Source organism: Molothrus ater, chromosome 1 (genome assembly GCF_012460135.2).
Source record: "Molothrus ater isolate BHLD 08-10-18 breed brown headed cowbird chromosome 1, BPBGC_Mater_1.1, whole genome shotgun sequence".
In the NCBI taxonomy this organism is placed as follows: domain Eukaryota; kingdom Metazoa; phylum Chordata; class Aves; order Passeriformes; family Icteridae; genus Molothrus; species Molothrus ater.
In genome coordinates this window covers 16,839,616-16,864,259 of record NC_050478.2, presented here as the reverse complement: position 1 = coordinate 16,864,259, position 24,644 = coordinate 16,839,616, and the positions used below count along the sequence as shown (strand labels likewise).

At 42.3% G+C, this 24,644-nt stretch overlaps 1 protein-coding gene across 1 annotated transcript; it reads left to right on the top strand.

The window, feature by feature from the left end:
* Nucleotides 1–11,189: 11,189 nt before the first annotated feature.
* Nucleotides 11,190–22,438, top strand: LOC118694955 (mycocerosic acid synthase-like). Its single transcript, XM_036396309.2, is given in 9 exon segments — nucleotides 11,190–11,235; nucleotides 11,238–11,303; nucleotides 12,010–12,163; nucleotides 13,114–13,274; nucleotides 16,132–16,335; nucleotides 16,440–16,621; nucleotides 16,882–17,791; nucleotides 17,794–21,957; nucleotides 21,960–22,438. Coding segments are annotated over 9 exon segments (6,366 nt in total).
* Nucleotides 22,439–24,644: the final 2,206 nt, after the last annotated feature.

Here is a 24,644-nt window from a genome sequence, read left to right as displayed (position 1 = left end):
AATGTCTTTTTAAGAACATTTCTGTCAGTTAAGCAAAAGATCAGCTCTTCAGTTACTTTTGGCTCATTCTAAAGCTACAGGGTTACCAAAACAAATTTTTAGGAAGAGCCAGATTTCCACAACCAGAGACTACTGCTGAATGGTTCAATATCCAATTCAAGATTATTGATCAGTGGTGTCATCAGGCTTCCAAATTGGGATCAGTAGTATTTAATACCAAATTGGTATTAAATTGATTCCAAATTGGGATCAGTAGTATTTAATACCTTTATCAATGGCATAGACAGTGGGGTTGAGTGCACCCTCAGCAAATTTGTAGATTACACCAAGCTCAGTGGTGCGGTTGACAGCCCTGAAGGACAGGATGCCATCCAGAGGGAGCTGGACAGGATCAAGTAGTAGTCCCATGGGAATCTCATGAGGGTCAACAAGGCCATGTACAAAGTTCTCTACCTAGGCTGGGACAATCTCTGATACCAATGCAGGCTGGGGGATGAAAGGAATGAGAGCAGCCCTGCTGAGGCAACTTAGGGATACACTACTGGGTGAGCAGCTGGACTTAGCCAGCAATGAACTTGCAGCCCAGAAAGACAACTGCATCTTGGGCTGCATCAAAAGATGTGTGGCCAGTAGATTGAGGAAGGTGATTCTGCCCTTCTGCTTTCCTCTTGTGGGACACCATTTTGACACTGTGGTCCCCACCCTGCCTTTTTCTGCTTAAGTAATAACCACCAGTGGTGGTTGTGATGGCTGTGTCTGACTTACAGATATCAATCCAATAGCTAAGGGACCTAAATCTTGCTCAACAACTAAGGGCAGTTAGTTTTGCCAACATCTCAAAGCTAGTTGAGCATGCAACAACCCAAAATACATCTGGTATGTAAGTATGACTCTAAGTCAATCTTCTTATTCCATGTACAGTGGATGGCCCGGGCCCATTGAGCTGTCCTGCATGGGAGTGAATTGCATGCCAGGATCTCCCCTTGAGCAGGAACATTTTCCTGAACCTCATGACTCAACAGGAGGGTGTCCCTGACAGTTTTGTTTGACTCTGACCTTTATGCAGCAAAAACTAAGTGTACCTTGAATTAAATCTTAATTAACAGTTAAATCTTAAATCTAATTAAATCTTATTTAACAGTTAAACCACTGTCACATTTACTATCAGACTTTGTTAAGTTGCTTGTTTATATCAATAAACATATTGCTACTTTTCTCTTACAGGTGAAGTGAGAGGTAAGTATCACTTAATCTGTGATACTGTCCTGAGTACTGCATTCATCTCTGGAGTTCTCAGCACAGGAGAGACATGGATGGGGTACAGAGGAAGGCCACGAAAAAGGTCAAAGCAATGAAACAGCTCTGAGAGAGCTGGGGTTGTTCAGCCTGGAGAAGAAAAGGCTCCAGGAAGTCCTTTCAAAACTTAAAGGAGGCTTAAAAACAAGACTGGGACAGACTTTTTAATGGGGTTTGTAGTAATAGGACAAGGTCTCATTGTTTTGAAATAAAAAATGGTAGATTCAGAGTAGATATAAGGAAGAAATTTTTTACAATGAGAGTGGTGAAACACAGGAACAGATTGCTCAGTGGGGTGTTAGGTGCTCCGTCCCTGGAAACATCCAAGATCAGTCTGGACAGGGCTCTCAGCAATCTGGTCTAATTGAAGAGATCTCGTTGCAGGGGGCTTTGACTAGATGACCTTTAAAGGTTCCTTCCAACCCAAACTATTATATTTCAAATTACTCTGAGACATCTTGCTTAATGGGAATGGCTTGAGTTAAAAAAATTCAATAAAGAGAAGACCAAGAAACCATTACTGGGAGGACTGTTAATTGATGTGGAACAGAACCCCTTGCAGAGAGGCAGACCAAATGAGCAATTATTTTTGGCACAGCAGAACACTGCTGTTCCTCGCCCAAAGACACCTTGAGCAACAGTACTTACCTGTTTTCCTTCCTCTGTTTTGTGATTGCTCTCACAGAGAGCTCTTGTCATGCAAGATGAACAAGAGAACACAATCCTGGTAGGGAGTGCCCTGCTCAGGAATAAGCAGGGTAATTATCTGCTAAAGGATAATTGGGTCAAGTGTGCATCACATTCTTGATGCTTTCATTTGGAGCATAATACTTGTCTCTGATTGAGATCTTCCTTTTTGTTCATCGCTTGTTTTGGTGTTCTTTTTTGCTTGTTTGTTTTGGTTTGGTTTTTTTTTTTGTCATTTGAGAAAACGTGGAAGATGAAGATTAGTTCATGAGTCTTTTTAGGCTAATTTTCTATGATATAGGTTGTTAACCTTGTTGTCAAGAAATGTGATCTCACTTGACACTTTGAAGCTTTTCTACAGCCTTCAGAAGAAATCAACTGTGGATTTATAAGGAAGACTTTAACCAGAAAGGATAAACTCATTTGGTGGGTAAGACTTTAAGACTTCAGTGGTGGACACTCACTTAGCTGATAGGCTTACAAATTTTACAGTGAATCCAGAAGCCAAAGGTAGGTGGCTGTTTTCTCCCAGTGGGATGAGGAAATGGGAGACTCAGGAGGTAGAACAATAAGAAATGCAGAGGTTAATGAGTGGGAAGAAGCTCTACTGCCAGTAAAAAAGGAAATTACCACTCTGGGTGACATTGATCATGCCATGTTTTACAGGCTGCAGATGGGTAATTTTGTGTACCTGGAGTTAAAAAGAAGTGAATAGCAACCAGGTAAAAAGGTGCCAACTTCAATAGCCTTGTGTTGCCTGCAGCCACTGTCCAGGAAGGGTTGGTGTGGGATGAGCCTTGAGCTGAGTGGCTGCATGAGGATGTTAAGAGGGTGCCAAGAGGTCAAGCACAATGAAACTTGGCTCTGCAACCTAGTAGATAGGGTGCTCATTTGGGACGTGAAAATGACTAATTCTGCTTCTGAATCAAGACTAAGGGTTTTATCTGAAAGAGCTACTGCCTCCACTAGCAAAATAATTCAGTGTAGATGGTTCAAAGTCTTCCTGGTGATTCTCTAGTGATTAGGTGTGTAGATGACAGACCTCACCTCATTATGGTGAGCAATTTATTAGCTCTGGCTAAAGGCTGAAAAATGTGTCGCCATTTTCAGTCCCCACAAAGCTAAATGAAATGAATGTCATCAGTGCTATATTTTGAAATAATCTACATGTGTTGGTTGTGCTCTGGGCCTGTTAGACCAGATTGAATTCACAGGAGTGCCTAGTGTGTCTCTGGAATCTCATAGGCTTGAACAGGATGCTTACTTTTTCAGTGCACAGAACTATTGGGTGTGAACAGGATGGCAACAACAGGAGTTCGGGGTTCTAAGTTGAAGATAGAGGCATCTTATCAGTTCACATTCTGGTCTTCTGGGTGAGCAAGTTTGGGGGTCTTTTTTTCTGGTTTGGTTTTATTTTTAATTAAATTTGTCTGTTAAGTCACAAACACTCACTGAAATCCTGAGGTAGTTCTTGAAATCTTTATTTGGATATTGTCCATATTGCCTTCCTGTTGGCAGTGGTAGATGAACATGTTTTGTAAGACGTTTTTAATCAAAGAACAAAAATAATCTTTGTTGGAGTGCAGCATGGAGTACAGAAAATAAAAGGTACCATTGCATGCTGGCAACTACACCACAGTTTCCCTTATTTAGTAATTTTTTTCTACTTCCATTACTAATGTGGTTTGGAACCTCACTTCAACTTTCCAGTTTTCACAGAACTCTATTTTAAGTTCCTGCTTGAACAGGGGAGTTGAATCACATGATCTCTGTAGGTCCCTTCTAACACAAACCATTCCATGATTCTATGAAAACTTGCATTTCCCACAACTTTTGTTGGCATGCCAATTAGTCATGCCTGCAGGGAAGCAAGCACACAGGTGGACAGAAGAGTCACCAATAGTCTTTCTCCTGGGCTGTTGTTCACCTGTTTTTCCCTATGTTGGTGATTGTCCTGTAAAAATTATTAATAAATACTGCACCTGTACTCTGAACTACAAAAGTCTGAGGTGGATCTAAGTTTACTTTGCTAGGAGCCTACAACACATATTACATCTTAGGAATATTTTTGTTAGCGAGAAGCTCTGTTTCTTAGTCTGCCCGCTTAGTCCCAGAGGTATCTCTGCAGTACAGTGCTTATCTGCATGACCAGGTGTATGTTGACTGCTTTTCTTCACCATCAGTATGAATGTGTTTAATTTCTGTATCTGAGATCCTGCAGGGATTTTTAAATTCCTTTGTCTTTAGCAAGGATTATTTAATTCCTTTGAATTTACTTATCTCTCTGTTGGCTAACTTTAGCCATTTGCACTTCGTGACCTGGTATATGTTTGGGAGGTGTGCAGGTCTTGTGTGTCAATGTATGTGAAGTTTATTAAAATAGTTAAATATATTATTGCTGCCTACAAGAGTGACAAAGCAACCTGTACATTTGGCCAGCTAGAGGCTCCCTTCAGTAATTCCTATGTATATTTAAACAGAGTTCTATGGTTGTTTCACCACTTGCATAAGACCCTTGTGAATTGCCAGAAGATGCAATTTCTGTGAAAACTTGTTTGCTGTCTGTAATCCTGTAACAGCCTGCCAATCTGCAAAGGCTGATACATATTCTCTAGTTGAGGGCTGCTAACAGGATTATAGGGACCAGGAAGAAAAACAGCTTTTCTTAAAGGAACAGTTTTGAGTTGATTGAGCTGTTATTTGAGGCCTCAGGGCTGCAATTTATAAGCTGTCAAATAGAGAGCTTCTGCCTTACTTATAATTGTTTTGGTTGCAGGCTAGATTAAAATGTACACCATTTATTTTTCAATTAAAATTCTTAATTTAATAACTGGAGAAAAGTAGAGATTATCTGCTCTTGAATATTAAGGGAAGTCAGTGAGGCATGCAGGGGTGGCAATGGTAAGGTGCATGGCTTAGACACTTTGAGCTTAGATCAAAGGGTCCAGGGCATTCCTGGTGTCAGGGACACCCAAGACAGGGCAGGGAGCTCCTGCCTGCAGCCAGCAGCTCTCCTGAGAGAGGCTTCTGCAGTTCAGGCCTTGCCAGGAACAACTGTGGGAGACTGAAATGGCCCTGGGGACCAAGGTGACCATGATGGGCAGATGGGGATTGAGGGGGCAAACAGGGCTTGAGAGAGTACAGCTGTTTGCACAAAGTGCATGTGAGAAGGGCTGTGCACCTTGCCTGTGGGCCCACAGCCCAGGGAAGTGCTCTAATGTGCCATGATTGTGGGCACATGCCTCAGATATAAACCCACTGATTCTACAGAGAAAGCCTCTGAGATGTTTGAGGCTTCCTTGCAGAGATGGGACTGTTAAGGAAGGAGATTTCAGTAGAAGCAGTAGGATGCAATGAGTGCCCACACTCTTCTGGAGAAAAGGTAAATATCTGCAGAAGATGTGCACAGGGTGTTGCATCAGCTGGCTGAGTTGCAGGAAACAGTTAAAAGGCTGTGCAGTACTAGAGAGGCTGAGATGGAGATAGATAAGTGGTTTCAGAACCATACACCTGTAGCAGACAACACAGAGAATGTGACATCTTTGACCCTTGTGACCCACAAAAGCCTGACCCTGCTTCATTCCCCACCCTCCAGCACAGCAACCAAAACCAGATATGAAGCTTTAACTGCTTCATGTAGACAGCCATGAACAAGGTCTGTGAAGGGAAACTATGCCAGCAGCAGGCAGTGGATGCCACAGAAGGAAATGACAAATGCTTGTAGCAGGTGACGCACTGTTAAGGGGTATTGAGGCACCCATCTGCTGGCCTGAGAACAGGATATTCTTTGATGACAGTGGCCTATTTGGGAGGGATGGAATCGACCTCTCTGGAAGCAGAAGGGTGATCTTCAGTAGCACGCTGGACAGCTTAGTGAGCTTGGCTTTAAACAGGAGGACTCTGGGGGTGGGGTCCAAAGTGGCAACACGCCATTGCAACCAACTGTGGAATATGTCCGGCCAACAGAGTAGTGACAAATTTTCCTTATTTGCCTGGCCAGAAGGCAGCCACCTGACACATCAAGTGTGTGTTGATCAATGCACACTGTCTGAGGAACAAACAGCAGGAACTGGAACTTCATGCATCAGTGAGAAAGTTATAATATCACAGGATCAACTGAACCATGGTGGGACAGCTCACATTACGATGGATGGCAACAGACTGTTTTGTAAAGACAGGCAGGGATGAAGAGGAAAATGAGTCATGCTGTATGATAAGGAAAACCAGAATATGTAGAGGTCAACTACAGCAATTGAGATTCTAGCTGGACTGAAGATGAACATTTTCAACAACAGGAACAAGAAGTCATTGGAATAATCTCACCAGGGAAGTGGAATTCCCCAATTTTGACACTTTTAAGATTCAGCTGGAGAAGGTGCTGGCCATCTGGTGCTTTTTCTAAAAAAGATTGCAGCAGGTGATCCTTGAGGTCCCTTCTATGATACCATGAAAATGCTTGTTTGTATTTACTATAAAGGCTACACATGGCTCAATGCTAGTTCTACCCTTTTTTTTGTTTTTTTTTTTTTTGGCGGGGGGGGGTGTGTACCTATTTCTGAGCAGTTATGTTCCATCTTTTATAAAAAATAACATCTTAAACATCTAAATCTAAGCCCTGATACCAGATGCAGTTACTCAATAGTAGAATTTTCAGGGGAACTTTTTGAGAGACCTGAATGCAGTGTCATGTATCAAGAATAGAGAAAGTGGGGATTTGACAGGATGTGGCATTTCCTTCTGAGAAGCTGCTATTCTGAAAAGGAAACTGAGAGTCCTGTTAGATAATAATCTTATCTCACATCTCAGATTAAGTGTATAGAAAAAAGAATTAATGTCATCCCTGCATACACAAAAAAGGAATATTGAATAGGTATAGGGAAATTGTTCTACTGCATTTGCCAGTGAAAGTGGTTTTATATAACTTTAACTCTCTCAATTGATCTGATTTTCCCACTGCAGGTCTTTCTCTGTTGTCTTTGGAGAAGAAAGCTAGATGGTTACCATAGACTATGTACATAACATTTGCATAGCTCAGGTTAAATGGGGGGAACCCTATCCCTGTCCCAGCAATGTTCAGAGTTTATACAAGGCATGCAGATTCCAGATTCCACTTCCAGAAAGTTAAGAGAAATCCTCTTGTGCTCCATCCTTTCCTTATCATTCAAATTTTAAGAAAATTTTGCAAACATCTTCATACTGTGATGTCATGTCTTCTCTTCTACTTGTTGATCATCAGGAAAGTAGTTGCTTCTGTCCATGCTCAAACTATTAGCAATGGCACCAGACTATCCATAGCTGGTCTGAATGATGCAGGGCCTGGATATTTTTCAGGCTTTCAGCAAATGCATGCAGACAGTTTTGCATCATTTACTGTCATATAAAAAGCTTTTTTTTGGAATCATACATGAGATTACTATTAAAGTGGGAAAAAAATGCAAGAAAAATAATTTAGAGGCCAGAAGCCGCTCTTCCTTTTACTTCTGTTCCTCCTGAGTAGCCCCATAGTGCAGAGCCAATAAAAAGAACTAGGGGTTGTCACACATATTACTCTTTGTGGTGGAGTCCTTTTTAACCCTATGGATTAGTTTAGCCCCTGGCATAGCAGAACCCTGCTGTGCTTGGTGTTATTAAAACTTCTATGACAACAACAACAACAGTGATAGTAAGTGTACTGGAAAACTTCATACCTGTATAATTAAAAAGTTAAAAACTGCTCCCTTATTCAATGACACATTAATTAATTATTATTAATTATAATTATATATAAAGCTAATTTTTGAGATTTGACTGATTGGAAATTATTTTGCCCAAGAGCCAGTGCCTTTTCTTACTAGGTTTTCATGACAATGCAAAATGACATATTTGTGTCACAACCTCCTCTCTTGTCAGAGCACTGCTTCAGTGAAGAAATAACATCTAGTGATTTGTGTAGTAATCCTTCTTGTGTCCTGATGGAAACAGGGAACCCACATGTATTTTAGTCTTAATATCTACTTGGAATTAAAAAGCATTCAAAATTTTTTTTCTGTGTTGTTTTTGAAAGACATGCAGTCCCACAGATACTTCACTCATGCATGTTTTCCCACCAGAAGACAGTACAAAACTTGATTGAAATAATAAAGACTAGGAAAATAAATAGCTGTTTTCCTGTATTTGAATGTCAGCTGGATGTAATTGTTTGGGAAAATACACATATATTTTTTTTTTCTTTTTGGAATTATCAGACATAGTTCTGGACAGAAGAAACCAAAGGTTTCATTCAGAGGTGAACACTGTAATGGCATGGGAAACAAAACAAATATAGTGCCTCCCATTTGACAGGTCTTTGTTTCCCTTTTCAACTTTTTACTTTTAAATTTAGATGAAATACATGACAAATCAACATGCAACTTGGTGACAAACCAACATGCAATTCAGTTATAAATAGGCTGCCTACGTTAGTAACAGACTCAGTCCATTATTGCTACATTTGCTTCCATACTTCGTTCCTACTTCTCTTTCTGTCATTGCTCAAAAGGATTGGGCAAGCACTTGGGTTTATTAATATATTCCAACTATGATGAGACTAGTGCAAGTCATTAGCACTCAAGCAACATGCTGCTAAACTGTAAGCAAAAATGTTCAGAACCAATGACGTGAACAGCTCTTTCTTAGTCCTTCACTGGTGTTCACATTGTTCATATTGTGTTTTGATCACTGTGGTTCAGATTGGTTTAGCTTGCATTGAAATTAATGACCACAGGTGTGCAGGATTCATTTTAATATTCTACCAATTCCTAACCAATACCTCAAAATATGGCTTAGCAACAATTGCTTTCAGGTGCTGATTGTGAAACTGTAAGAGAGGTTCCAGGGAATTCCTAGTTCACTTGATGAATCCACATTCTGTTCTGCCAGGGAATGTTAGTGGTACCAGCACTAACAAGAGCACTCTTTAGAGAAGTGTAAACTATGGAGATTCTCAAGTCACTTTCAGACTAGCCATCTTGTTAATAAGCCTCGTAATGACATCAAGGAAGTATGTTAATTAAGTTTAAAAATCATTAAATAACTCCCCAAAACCTCAGAATTGAGAAAGGTGAGTGACTGAGATATTCAGTTGTGAAATGGAGAGCAGAAACTTAAAACTTTTCGGAGCAGGTTATGAAGCTTCTTGGTGGCAGAATAAAACAGAATAAACTGTTTATTCTCTCTATAAACAGAATAAACTGTTTATTCACAGCTCAATGCTTTTTTTACTTTCTTTGTGGAAAGACTTGGGTCCCACCATCAAGGAAAACTTAAATCATAAGGGAAGGTAATCCTGTGTTTCCATTAGAAAGTCAGAAGAGGAGAAAGATGAGTTTAGGTGGTTGGGATGAATTCAGATGAGGGAGAGTGAAAAGGGATCTAGCAGTGACTACTGGACTTGATCCCTTCAGACATTATTTCTGGATATTCCAATGTTGTTTGCCTTTTAAGCAGATGGCAGTTTTTAGAAAGAAAGTTCAATACTGCCTTTAATGTTGTGGGAGACTCAGAAATACTTTGGGACTTTTTATCTTTTGACAAGGCTTTTGTGCTTCTACATTTAAATGGTTGTGCTCAGTAAAAGAGAGCAGGTGTGGAATCAAACATGAGACTCAGGTTTTAAATTTGTAGAGAGTTTATTTTTCATTTTCACAAATGATGCCTCCAACAAAGAGATAGGGCTTTAAAACTAGTTCATATTTATTGATCTTAAGAGTAAACCAAATTGAGTTCTTACTTTAAAAACAGAGAATTTTAAATCATAGTCTTAGGATCATAAAGACTTTATGAGCTATTTCATGGCAAGATATCTCAAATTAACTGTTTTGCTAACTGTAAAAATTTAGATAAGATAGAGGTTTTACTACTGCTTGGTGTGAAGACTTATGACATCAATAATTTACTACTTCAGGGAATTACTTTTGAACTTTAGTCGGGTTTACTGAGTAATCACATGACTCATTTTCATTTTTCCTTTGAAAGGCGTGAACATTTTAGCATGACTGTTTAAAAGAGAAACCACACAGAATCCTATATAAACGGCTTCCACAGTTTCAGGCTATTGCTCCACCCCACTGGGATGATATAAGGTAAGAGTTACATAGCTCTAAAGATCCTAAAGATATGTTTTATGTTATGATTGGAAGGTTCTTAATTTTATATTACTTGCTATTTAAGTAATTATTATTATTATACTTATATTACTTGCTATTTAAGTAATAACTTAGAAAAAATACTTAAAGGTACTTTTGTGATAAAATATTTTGTTGGAATTTGCAGCTTTAGTTTAGCAGTTACCTTAAAATATGAAATCATAGAATCATAGAATTCATAGACAATTTGGAAACAATGTAAAGGAAAAAATGCTTGTGTCAATTTTGAATTTACATTATTAGTAAAATATAATTTACTCCTAGAAAGCCAGATTCTCATATCCATATTTTTGCTAGGTGGCTTTTTAACTTTTTCTGCCTTTTCCATTCTTAATGGAACCTAGAAGTAAATTTTTCAAAGTAGGAATCTGAGCAGTTATTCCTAATTTCACCTTTCAAAGCAAACCCCCAAGAAATATTAACTCTGAGTGATGTGTGGGGCTGTGAAACAGCCACATCTCTGCTTCACTGCTGTCAGTCAGTGACTGAGAAAGGCTCTTTGGGACCTGCTGTGCTATCCCTGGGATGGAAAGCTCTCCCCGCTGCCAAGAATCCCCCTCAAAACCTTTCCAGAGGAGTCTTCTCCTCTTTGTGGGTGGAAGGAAGTCCAAGAGGACTGTAGGGCTTAGTGTTGGTCTTCCTAGTGAGTTCTAATTAGTTCAGTTGAATTGATTCTCACCTGACAAGTTCCTTTCTCAGAATCAAGGAAAAAGAAATCATCAGTCAGTTCTATCCTGGGGTATTTAATTTTACCCCAAAGAGAATTCTTGTCTTTGCCATCTAATTTGTTGAAAAGATTCACCTTTTGTTAGCAGAGGTTAAACAGTAAAGAGGAAGTGTGTGTGCATGAGAGAGTTTGGGGAATTAAGTGGGGAATTCCCTCTGGAAGTAGAGACAAGAGGAAGAATGTAGTACAGAACTCTTGTGGGCAGTGTCATTTGTCATCACAACCAGCAGTAGATCATTCCAGATTAAGTAAGTTTTGAACAAGTTTGTGTGTTTGTGGGAAGTTCACATTTTAACCCAATATTTATTCAATGGTAAATGCATAATTGTTGGACTGGACTGACAGTGCTTCTGTCTTGTGCAGCCCGGAGATGGAGATCGAGACTGCAGATGAAGTTGCTATTGTTGGAATAGGATGCAACTTTCCTGGAGGTAACTTTGGGGTAAAAGCAAAGCAGGCTGTGAGTGAACATTGAAAAGCAGAGATTTTTATTAATGTTGGCATGGAGGAAACCAACAGTTGTTGGTTTGTCCCTTGGTTGAATTTTTGCTTTGCTGCTTGTGTGATCTTTTTGAAAGGTGGTGCTGTGGTGGAAACGGATTAGTTTAAATTTGTCTGCTGACAGACAGACAGACAAAAGAAGCTGCAGTGCTGGCTGTGGGCAGGGCATTGAGCTGCATATGAAACTCATACAAATGAGCAGGATGGGTCTGGGATGATTTGTACTTTCTCTGTGTTCACTGGCTGGGTGACTGTGCATTGTTACAGGACTCTGCATCCATAGGAACAGGGCAGATGAAGGGCTGGACATTCTTATCAGCCATGCCTGTAATAGGAACAGATTGGGTTTTCATAAAAGAACGCTTCTTGCTTTATTACAGTAGATGGTAGGGAATGGGGAGAGAGGGTGGTAAAGGATTTTGTGGGGTTCCTTTGCTTTTAGACAAGCAGTGAGGGGATCAGTCATACTTTTTCATTTTCCTCTCACCAAAGAATGATCACTTCTTTCTGTGGCAAGTCTGCTTGAGCAACCTAGATTTACAGGTGGGAGGTCCTTGTTCCTAATTGTGCATTTCTGAGTCTGCATGGGGAGGGGGAGCACCTCATTTAATCTGTTTTAAAAACTTTGTACAACAGGAGATGGAATTGACAATTTCTGGAAAGTCCTGGTGGAAGGCAAAAACTGCACCGTAGAAATCCCCCCCGAGAGGTTTAACACCAAGGAGTGGTATGATGCCGATGGTAACAAGCCAGGAAAAATATGTACAACACGAGCTGCTCTTCTGGATGAGTGAGTCTGTTAGCCTGCTGCACCACTGACTTTTGTCGTACTTAGACTATGGGTACAGCTGCTCAGGGGCTGTGATAGGGTGAAGAATAGCAAATTACAGTAAGGTCAAAGTAAGTGTCTTTTATTTGAATTGCACATTCACCTAAAATCCTCAGGGTGTAGAGCTTCATTCAAAGGAGAAGTTGACATGCACAGAAGAAATCTTATTGTCTCCTGAACTTTATACTTGGCAGGGTTGAACCATAAGACCCAGAATTACTTTAGCGCTTAGTCCCATGTTAGATATGGAATCCTGCTCTGAAATCAAGAAATGATAGAAGGCCATATAAATCTGATCTTGGGATACAAGATTATTGTTAGATTTGGTCTTTTGTAAGCATGGGCCTATTTTGAAGATGCTTTTAGAGACAAGCATACACATGCACACACACAAAGCATTTTGAATATATTTTTAGAGAAGCATTGGTATTTCTTGACAACACCTGAGTTGATCCCCTACTTTTTGGTTTTAAATTTAGAGCATTGGTCTGTATTGGCTGAAAATAATGTAGAAAACCAGGTTTTGTGGGGGATTCTTTGCAGTGAGGAGAGATTCTCATTTTGTCTATTACTTGTTGAAGCTATGACCACATTACTGCAGAGGGAGTCTCATTCTGCACATTTCATAGTTTGAGGAATCCAGTTGGTAGTAGTGCAATAACCATGAGAATAAAAATGGGTAGGAGTGGCCTCTTAACTCTGAAATGCAGAAGCATTGATAAAATGACATATACATGAAACATCTTTGGCTTATAAACATTTTCTTCTGAATTTCATAAATGGGAACTGTGGCCTAAACACCAGTTACTGCTCAGCTTTTCATGAAGTTGCAAAAGATGTTTACTGTGAGTGTAGAAGTAAATGGATCTTATATACATCTGTCATATTTTATTCTGGTCTGTGTATTTCAGATTTAATTCATTTGACAACCACCTGTTTGGGATTAATAATATGGAGGCAGAACGCATGGATCCGCAACAGAAATTACTGATGGAGTGCACATACAAAGCCCTGGAGGATGCAGGAGTCCCTGTGGAATCTATCAGTGGCTCCAAAACAGGTGTTTTTATTGGTAAGATGAAAATTTCATGTCAAAGAAAGTGTGTTTGAAGCTCCCAAAGATTGGAGCACTCCTTCATAACCTTTCAATATGTTATCTAGCACTGGATCTAGACTGGAGATCTAAGGCTACTGTGCTATGGCACTAGTGGTTACTTTTGGTAAGAATTACCAGGCTACTCTAGAAGTTCATGGTACAATTCCTGTATCTCTTTTTGCTGCTTTTCTCCCTGTGTTCAGGCACTGAAGGGAAGCAGGAAACTGCATCTGCAACCCAAGCCTTCTTAGGAAAGATACTCCCAAGACAGGCTGTGATGTTCCACCCTTAAGGGGAACACCCAAGATGCATAATTGCTTGGGTCTGCAAAAAATCACAAAGTTTTCTTAGTAAATTACACACTTGGCATGGAAATTGGAATGTTAGTCCCTGACCTGCTACATCAGCACAGGGCAGTGGGGTGTAGATAAAGAGGTGGGGTGGAAGGAAAAGACAAAGGAAGAGATGAGTTAAAGAAGGGGAGAGAGAAAGAGGGAAAGAAAGAGAGAAAAAGAGAGAATGAAAGCGGGGAAAAGAGAGAAAGAGAGAGAAAAAGAGAGAAAAAGAGAGAGAAAAAGAGAGAGAAAGAGAGAAAAAGAGAGAGAGAAAAAGAGATCACCAGTCCTTCTTCCAGTGTTGGTCTGGCAAATGAGATGTCCAGGGTCTTGGAGGATACCCCAGATTTGTTGGGGGTACCTTTTCATAGATATGCTTCTGTGCACTGAAGACAAGTTGCTCTCTTTCTATGCAAATTCTCATGTCCAGTTCCTTCTTTCAGACCTTTTTGGAAATGCATCAGAGGCTTTGGGATTCTTGGGTGGTCTCAACGCCCTCCCTCCCTCCCCAGATTGACCTTGGGTCAATATTTCATTCCCGTTTCTGTGCTGGTGCTGCCCATTGTTTGTTGATGGGGGTAGAGTGGTAGGAAAGTGCCCAGCAGAAAAGGACCTGGTGGTGCTGGTGGTCAGCAGCTGAACATGAGCCAGTGTGTGCCCAGGTGGCCAAGAAAGGCCAGTGGCATCCTGGCCTGTGTCAGCAATAGTGTCACCACAGGAGCAGGGCAGTGATTCTTCCCACTGTGTATGACACTGGTGAGGCCACACGGTCAAGTTCTGTGTCCACTTTGGGGCCCCTCAATTCAGGAAGGAGATTGAGGTGCTGGAGTGAGTCCAGAGAAAGGCATCAGAGCTGGGGAAGGGTGTGGAGCACAAGTGCTGTGAGGAACAGCTGAGGGAGCTGGGGGTGTATAGCCTGAGAAGAGAAGGCTCAGGGGTGATTTTACTCCCCCCTACAACTGCCTGAAAGGAGGGTGAAGTGATGTGGGGATGAACCTCTTTCACAGGCAGCTGGAGACAGGATGAGAGGATATGGCCTCAGGCATTGTCAGGGGAGGTTTAGAGTGGACAGTATGGAGAAATTCTTTACATAAGGGGTGATTTGATATAGGAATCAGCTGCCCAGAGAGCTTATGGAGTTACCATCCCTGGAAGTGTTTGAGGAAAGATGGGATGTGGCACTTCATGCCATTGTCTAGTCAAGAATGTGTTATTTGGGCACAGGGTGGTCTCAATGATGTCAGTGGTCTTTCCCAATCCAACTGATTCTGTGATTCTGTGATTGTGTCTCTGTGGAGCAGAACAAGGATGTTTATCCCAGAGAAGTGCTGCCCTACCTCCCCATGGTCCTGTCTCATTTAGGTTTTTTTAACAATTCTTGGTTATTGCTGACAATCCTTGGTTGGCTCCCTGGCTATCTGGCAATCGGTGTTTGACATGTACACATTAGCTCCTTATCTTCTGGGCTTCTACACAGGCCTACACTTTCCCCCCAGTATGCTGTTTTCCAGTATAATTTTGGTTGAGGTGTTCTGGGGATTAATATCCTTTTAAAGCAGCAGAAATCCTCCTGTGGACATTAGAATGGTACCAAGGTGCACTTGTCCAACTGCCTTTGTCAGTACCCAAAAAGCTATGGACAAGATGATACCAGATGCTGTTGAAAGATATTTAAAGGACCATAGAGTACCAGCACATTATTGCTGGTGTAATCTGTGTCTCTTTAAAAAGGAGTTTTCTGGGGGAGTTTGCTTGATGCACCTATAGGGGAAATGTTTTAGATTACTTTAGTCTGAGAGATGCTCTTCTTCCGTTGAGGGCACTATTCCTTGCTCTCTAAATAGAGCTACTGTGCTTTCCACATGTGCTCATGGACTTGGGGATCCACCATATTTCAAACATTGCATTCCCAGAAAGAGGACACAACTGGTCTCACAGGCCCTGCTCTTCTTACTATTTCCTACTGCTTGCAAGTGTGAAAAAAAAGATAAATACAAAATATTAGATGTAGTTTGTGCTGTGACCCTTAACTTGGTACATCTGAGGAACTGAGGTTAACGTCTTGTACATTTATGTCTGAACAACCCTCTTTGTAACTTGTTCATGTTAAATGTTCTCATAGCTAATCTAAAACAACCTGAGTCTCAAAAGTGTATCTCAGTCTCACAGTGAGCTACAGACATCTAAACAGACTCCAGAGAACTTAGCTGCATCATTCAGTGAGCTGAGCCATCAGAAAGGGCATTTCCTGGGCAGGTAGGAATTTCCTGTCATTTCTTGGGCAGGTAGGAATTTCCAGTGTAAGCTATGTTTGTGTACGTTGGGTCCAGGGGAAATTGCTGTGACTTCTCCCTTTGACTTGTGTTGGAGCAAAGCTTCATGACAGGAGCCCTGATGCCATATGGTTTCATCTTAACACTTAACACTTAACCAGCTTTTGAGCTGTACATGCCTATTGTTGGCTTGGGTTAACTTGACATGTATCTGATGTTTTCCAGGTCTCATGAATCGAGACTATGAAATTATAACCAGCAGAGCTGTGAGTGAAATAAATCATTATGATGGTACTGGAACAGCAATGAGCATTGCTGCCAACAGGGTCTCTTTCACATTTAATCTGACTGGACCATCTCTGACTGTCGACACTGCGTGTTCATCTTTTCTTTTTGCTCTGCACTATGCCTTGCAAGCCATTAAATCAGGTAATGGGACTGAAGAGGTGCTGGACGATGAAATCAGACTTCCTACTGTTTCTGTCTATCACCAGGGCCTGTCTCAACATGAATATGTTTCTGTTTGACTCCAGGAGACTGTGAGGCAGCAATCTGTGGTGGGGTGAACTGCATCATCGACCCCCGCACCTTTGTATCTCTCACTAAAGCCAAAATGATCTCTCCAGAGGGCATAAGCAAACCCTTCTCCAAAAAAGCAGATGGCTATGGAAGGGGAGAAGGCTGTGGTGTTGTTTTCCTCAAACCACTGAAAAAGGTAAGATTGCTTCTGAAGCAGTCTGAATAAAGACTGGTTACTTGCCTGAATTTTGTGTCTTCAGCTCTAATAATGACTATTCCAGAGAAGTTTTTCCAATCTAAGTTTAAGATTAACTTTCCCTAACATAGGGAAAGGAACTCACATTTAAAAGTTAGCATAATATTCTGGTTGTTCTTGGCTTTGTTGTGTTATTTTGTTCTCTTCTCTAGAGAAAAAGCATGAGTTTATTAAAGGCAATTTAACTTTTCATGGAACAGGCAAAGGAAGACTACAGTAAAATCTGGGGTGTTATAAACATCAGTGCAGTCAATCAGAATGGCAGATCCATAACTCCAATCACGAGGCCGTCCCAAATAGAGCAAGAGAAGTTACTGCGCAGCATTTATGGAAGTCGTGTTGATCCCTCAGTTGTGCAGTACATTGAAGCCCATGGCACAGGAACTGCTGCTGGAGATCCTACAGAAGCTGAGAGCCTTGGTAATGTCATTAGCAAAACCAGGTGTTCCCGAGTTTCCATTCTGAAAATCGGTTCAGTGAAAGGAAATATTGGACACACTGAATCAGCTGCTGGAGCAGCCGGGTTAATCAAAGTGCTCCTGATGATGCATCATGGAAAGATTGTTCCATCTTTGCATTACTCAAAGGAGATGAGCAGCATCGATACAGAGAAATTAAACCTTGCTGTTGCCACAGCTGTAGAGCCCTGGGAAGAATCCAGTGAGTATGGAAGAGTAGCTGGCATCAACTGCTTTGGATTTGGAGGAACCAATGCTCATGTTGTAGTCAGGCAGGTGAAGCAGCCAGAGCCTCTTCCTGCCTTTAAGAAGCCCCTGGAATTAGTTCTGCTGTCAGCAGCATCCCCTAAGTCCCTTCAGATGACAATGGCCGACACAGCTGAGCAGCTGAGCGCAAGGAACTCCGTAACTCTCCCAAGCCTGGCCTATACCTCTGCCTGCAGAAGAAGCCACGCCAGCTACAGGTACCGAAAAGCATTTGTCACAAATTCCCTCCAACACTTGCAGCAAGAGCTGAGGTTGGCAGCGAGCACGGAACCTGCCATATCCAAAGCGGAACCACAGCTGGTGTTTGTGTTCTGCGGCAACGGCGTAACGCTGAAGGAGTTCAGTGAGGCACTGCTGAGCTCAGAGCCGGTGTTCAGAGACAAGTGTAGGAAATAGAAGACCTTTTTCAGCAGCACGCTGCCATCAGCCTCCTGCCAGCAAGAAATCATAGCCCAAAGGACTTGTTGAATCCAGAGTTTTCTCAGCCCTTGCTGTTTGCCCTGCAGGTTGCTGTAGCTTCCCTCCTGAAGCACTGGGGTATTAAGCCCGTTGCTGTTGTTGGCCACTCAGTGGGGGAAGTTGCTGCTGCACACATTGCTGGGTACCTGTCCCTGGCAGATGCTGTCAAAGTGATTTATCACCGGAGCAGGCTGCAGGCAAAGACTCCCAGCGGCAGAATGCTGGTGGTTGGAAACGTCCCCGTTGAAGAGATTGCTGAACGCCTGCATCCCTACTCAGGAAAGGTGTGCATTGCTGCTTTCAACAGCCCCATTTCCTGCACCTTGTCAGGGAGCGTAGAGGCTGTGGAAGCTGTCCAGAGAGAGTTAGCTGAAGCTTTCAGACAGAGAAACATCTTTCTTCATGTTTTAAATGTTCCAGCTGCGTACCACAGCCCCAGCATGGATATGATACTTGGCGAGCTGGAGGAGCAGATAGAGCCTTTAGAAAAGCAGAAGGGGGAAATGGAAGTGATTTCGACACTGACTGGCGTGGCTGCATCTGAAAATGACTTTTCTCAGGGCAAATTCTGGGCGCAGCATACTCGTGAGCCTGTTGCTTTCACACGAGCCATCCAAACTGCAGCCAGAGGCAGGGAAAACGTGGTGTTTGTGGAAATAAGTCCTCACCGAGCACTGCAGCGAAGCATAAAAGAAACGCTAGGGAAAGGCACAAAGGTGTTCTCCTCTTTGCAAACAGATGCAGAATATCAGACGCTCTTCACCCTGGTAGGAAATCTGTTTGAACTGGGATTTAATCCCAACTGGCAGCACTTTTATAACGGGTATCAAAGTGTTCCTGTGGCCATTCCACAATATCAATTTGATCGCCAAAAACTTATGAACTGTCTGGGTATCCATCAACAAGCAAACCAAAGAGGTGTCAGTGCCAGTCATTCTTTGATTTACGGTATAAACAGTGACAACTTGGAGTTTGGCTGCCTGGTGTCCCAGGAAACGACACCATACTTATATGAGCACAAGAACAATGGGGTGGCCTTAGTCCCTGGTGCTTTCTATGTGGAGCTTGGTCTGGCCTCTGTGATGAGCAGCTCAGAACCCAAAGTGCCTCTGAGCACTTGCCAGCTGAGTATCAGTTTTTCTGCACCATGTGTTCTTACACAGAATTCCCAGGTGCTGAGTATCAAGCTGAGTCCACAAAAAGCCATGACAACCTTTGAGGTTCTCTCTTCCTCCAACGCAGTTTATGCTGCTGGCCAAGTGGCCAAGGGGCTTGAAGGTGTGGTGGAAGAAAGCAGCATCTCCTGCCAAGCCATCTATCAAAGATGCAAGTCAGTGATTAGCAGAGAGGAGCTTTATGAAGCACTGTCTCAGGTTGGCTTTCAGTATGGCTCCGTATTCAGGCAGCTCAGTGATGTGCATTACTGCCAGGAGCTAAAGGAAGCTATAACAAGCATAAAGGTGAATGAGGAGACCGCCAGAGACATGTACAGCTACTGTATCCACCCAGTGCTGCTCGACTGCTTTCTGCAGATGACCGCTGTCCTGACCTCAAGGACACTCCACTCCAGAGCAGGCTTTCCTTCAGGGATAGGCAGCCTGGTGGTGCTGCGCCCGCTGCAGGAGGAAATGATGATATACATGCGAATGAGCAAATCCACTGGGAACTGCCTTGAGGTCTGTGGATGCTTTGTGGACAAACACGGCTCTGTTTTGGCTGAGCTCAAGCGCGTTGCCATCACTTTCATGAAGGGATCGTCTTCCAGAGACAATGAGTTTCTGTTTCAAAACAAATGGAAAGAAGTCTCTCTTTCACAGACAATTGGACATCTGGGGTTTAAGCCCAGAGTCCTTGTGTTTGCAGACAAATTTGGGATAGCTGAGCAGCTCAAAAAATACTTGCATCCTGCTTCGAGATATGTTATGTATGAAGGCTGGGATTGCCTCGTGGAAGGCGATGCACAGAACAAAATGAGAGCAGAGGTTAAGGATTATGATGAAATTCTCTTCCTGTGGGGAATCCAAAAGTTAAATGAAGATTCCCCAAGGGAAGCAGTAGATCAGTTAGCAAAGTGCTGCGAAGCGTATCGCCAGGTAGTGGTGGCACTAAGAGAGAAGAGGTCGCGCTGCTCCGTCAGAGTGATCACCTACAGAACAACAGAGAGATATGTGGACCACATTAACTGTGGGTTTGCATTGTATGGCATGACCAGAGCCTGTATTGTTGAATTTCCAGAAATCACATTTCAGTTGATTGACCTCAGCTCCTCCACTTCCCTGGACATCTCAATGTTAGCAGATGTTCTTATCAAGTACAAAGGTGGGGACTATCCAGAAGTCTGCATCAGCCAGGGAAGAATTTATGTGTCCGAAATCAGACGCACACCTTTTGTAGATGCAGATTACATGCAACCCGTAAGATCACTCCAGAAATCACAATCATTCACTTTGTACACTTCTGATCCATACACAGCAAAAGACTTGTCTGGGGAATTATCCACTGGTGCTGCAACTCAGCTTGACAAACAGAGTGTTGAAATTCAAGTGGATAAAATTTGTTTGCACTCAGAAGATTATTTTCCCATTAGTGTTTCTAGCTGTAACTTTGGTAATACACTGTATTGGAACTCCCAGGCAGGGGACAAACACAGGCTTCTAGCTCTTGATTTCAGTGGCACAGTCACTGCAACAGGCAGTGATGTGAAAAAAGTGAAAGTGGGAGATCACGTGGTTTCATGTTATCCCACTGCTGCATCTTCCAGAGTTCAGATTCCAGCAACAGTTTGTTTCCATGCAAGGAAATTCCCATTCCTCCAGAATGTCCCTTGTGTGTCATACTTCATCATTGCATGGGAAATCTTCACTCAGAGGTTACCCAAAGGCAAACATGGCAGAACATTGGGTATTATTACTACAGAGCCGTCCTCAGTTCTGTGCCACGTCCTTTCTGCAGCAGCAGAAGAGATGGGTTGGAGAACAGTCCTTGCAAAGCCCACTCCTAACGTGTTGCAGTATATCAACCTGTGCAGTGCCCTGGTTATTCTTTCTCCAATCAACAGACTGTCTCAGGAGGACCTGGCCCACATGTCCTTTCTTAAAGATGTGGTGATCGTGTGTGGCAGTCAACAGTCAGAATGCATCCAGAATGTCAGTGAAATTGATCATGAAAACGTCAGCTTTCATATCCTTGCCGTTGCCCGCCTTTTCCGGAAAGCACCTCTAAAGGAAGTGCAGAAGACCATACATGCCTGGATCAGTTCCATGGATATGAAATGGTTTAGAAATCTCTCAGGTTCTGTTTTTCAGCAGACTGAGAATTTTGAAGGGCTAAATTCTGTGATGTCCTATTTCACCTGCACTTCTGTCCCCCTTGCTGTCCTCAGAAGGCAGAAAGACATCAGTGTGCTTTCAGATATCCCATTGTACGAGCCCCAGAAGCAGCTGTTCAAGCAGAACGCTGTTTATGTAGTAGCTGGGGGGCTCACTGGACTTGGCTTTGAAACAGTGAAATTCATAGCTGGGAATGGGGGAGGGTGTATTGCAATTCTGTCCAGGAGAATTCCCAGCAGTGAGAAGCAAGAAGAGTTAAGGGCTTTGCAGCAGCAGTACAAAGGGAGCAAAGTAGTGTCTGTGCAGTGTGATGTGACTTTGAGCAGTGATGTTGAGAAAGCTTTCCAGTCCATTGCCACCACCTTTGTGGGGAGTCCGATCAAAGGGGTGTTCCAAAGTGCTGTTGCTTTACATGATGGCCACCTTGAAGTGCTGAAGCTGGCTGACTTCCACAAAGTGCTGAGCCCAAAAGTAGCAGGGACCCTAAATCTTCACTGGGCTACCAGAGACCAGGAGCTTGACTACTTTGTGTGCTACTCCTCTGTTGCTTCCTTTCTGGGCAATGCCACCCAAACAAACTATGCAGCTGCAAACTCTTTCCTGGATCTCTTCTGCCTCTACAGGAGGAACTGTGGGCTCTCAGGCCAGGCCATTAACTGGGGTGCTTTGAACCTCGGCATTCTCCTCAACCAAGACCTCATTCAGAGCATTCTGGGATCCAAGGGCATAGACATTCTGCAAGTGCATGAAATTCATGACTATCTCAGAAGACCTTACTTATAAACAACCCGCAGCAAACTGTTGCCAAATTGAACTTTCACACTTTGTATCATCATGTTTTTACTCAGATTATTTCTCTCAAGAGTCGCTTCATAACACTTATGTCAGAAGATTTCAAGAACAAGATTGAAATGTCTGAGGAAGCTGAAGTCCCAGAGACTGCCTGTCTCAAATCAGAGGATTACATCACCTCACTGATGAGTGACCTCACAGGAGTGAATGCAGATGAACTAACCATGAATACGGCACTTTCATCTTTGGGCGTGGACTCTATGTTAGCCATGACAATTCAGAACCGTGTCTTTCGGGAGAGAAAGGTGGACATACCCATTGTGAAACTGCTTGATCCTCACACAACTCTGTCAAGTTTAGTGGTGTTGTTAGAAGAAACAAGCGATGCAGATGGAACAGTTGAAAAGAAGAATGCTGTGGTTGAAAGTGCAGAAAATGGGAGCTGGCTATAGGAATCTCCCCAAACAGGAACTGTGTAACTTTGACAATACTCAGGCCCTTTGCAGCATGTCAGAATGTGTAATTGCAGAATGTCTGGTGATGCTGAATGTACTCATCTGCACTGACTCAGAAAAACCCATACCAGGTTCTTCTGCCATTATTCTGCTAGCTGTGTTAATTTCAGTCAGTTGTTTGACTTTTTACTTTCAATGTATTTTACCTTAATTTTCAATAGTTTTAACTGGAAATAAATAGGTAATTTTGTACACAATTTATTGCATATTGCATTTCTTAAATTGTATTCAAGTTTTGATGAAAACTGCATATTTGCGCGTCTAAACAGTAAATATACACATAAAGCTGTATAAGCTTATCAGCATTTTGGTCATATTCTATTGTTAATATATAATTATTTTTTAATATTACTAAATATTTTTAAATACAGATATCTATTTGAAAGTCTGATGTCAATTTCAAGAACCTAGTTTTGTTTGTCTTCAAAAATATTAACAATTTACCAAGTGTTACCAATTATGAAGCATACAGAAACGCAAATGTTTTTTATTATGAATTAATAAATTTTTATGAAAGCCCAAATAAACAAGAGTAATAAAATGTTTAAAAAAAACCCCAATGTGTATTTTTATCCTTTTTTTTTGTCCCTTATGTGCTCTCCTACTTCAAATTTTTGTAACCCTTATATCTGCCCTTGCTTTTGTTCCAGTAGAAAAAAGCAATCTTCCACAAAGCCACTGAAGAAAATCTTGTTTATAGACTTTTAATATGGGAATAGGGTACTGTATTATTTCTCCCTTTTCTCCCTAATTCTGATGAGTTGTCCTTTGCAGATCTGGTTGTATGCTCCAGTGTCTGGAGTATCCATGGTCTATTAAGTCCCCCTGAAATAATCTGATCTCCAGGCTGAAAAGTTCCCTTAGTCTCTCTTAGCTCTTGTGAGCTGGCCCCAAAGGTCTTGGTGGTTTATGCCAAAAGTGTTCAGGCTTCTCTGTATCTTTCTCATTGGGGGAGGGTCCAGAGCTGGACCAGGGTTCAGGATGGGGTGTAATGAGTCAAGGGTGGTGTTGTGGTGGTGCATGTTACACCAGTGTGATGCAGAGTTCCCTGCTCAGCTGGCTGTTGGCTTTCACTGCTGTTGGTGTGTGCAGTGAACTCGTGTTCAGTCCACTTCACCCAGGCTGCTCTGCAGCCAATCAGTGCCTGCACTGTAATGCTGTGGAGCTTTGCCTGTCTCACGTGCAGAACATGTGCAGGGGGCTAAGCCATGCCAGGAGCAAGGCCTTGCACTCACTATGGTTGGAAATAATGAAGATTCTGTAAAGCTGTTTGTCCTTGTGAATAGTGGCCCTCCCTTTCAATGTGCCAAATGCTCTCACCTGACTTGATGCTGGCTAGGCTATTAATAAAGAGCCTGCAGGGTGCTGCTACTGACTCACTGCCAGATGGACTTGGCACAGCTGATACCACCCTTTAGGCCTGGCAGGCCAGTGAATACTCCACCCAGCTTATAGTTGTCTTTTTCAATCTATCTAGCATCAGTTTAGCTACAAGGATACATTGCGACACTGCTGAAAATCTTTATGGAATCAAGGTGTATAAAATCTCTCCTCAGTGTTTTCATTCTTCAAGGTAATCAGGCTAGTCAACCCCCATATCTCTGGAAAATCCATGATGGTTGTTCCTAACCACTTTTTCACTCATGTCCCTTACTACCTGAGTCTCTTACTACAGAGCTGATGGCTCTGTATGAGCAGAGATCCTTGTGACCGTGCCCAAACATTTTGGAGGGAAACATGGTAATGAAGTGAGGAGCAGTTAACTGTACACATGTATATACATATATATATGCAGAAAGGCACAAGGAGGATTTCAAATCCAGAGTGGTTCTGGTGTGGCATAACCTGACCAACAGCCAGGCAAATTACAAAGCAGAGAATTTGTTCTCTGCAACACATTTGTTGTACTCATTTTCTGTGCTATTCCCTGTGCAAAACCACAAGAACCTTGTAGCACCGATGTCAAGGTCAAAGCAGTAATCCAACAGGGCTGCTTTGCACAGCAGGAGTAGATAAAGGTATATTAGAGAGATTTTAGTTGCATGACAATCTCTCACAGATGTCCACATTGCACAGCTGTGACTGAATCCATTGATTTCAGCCTTTATACAGACAGGTCTCATTCTAAAAGACTGAAGCACCA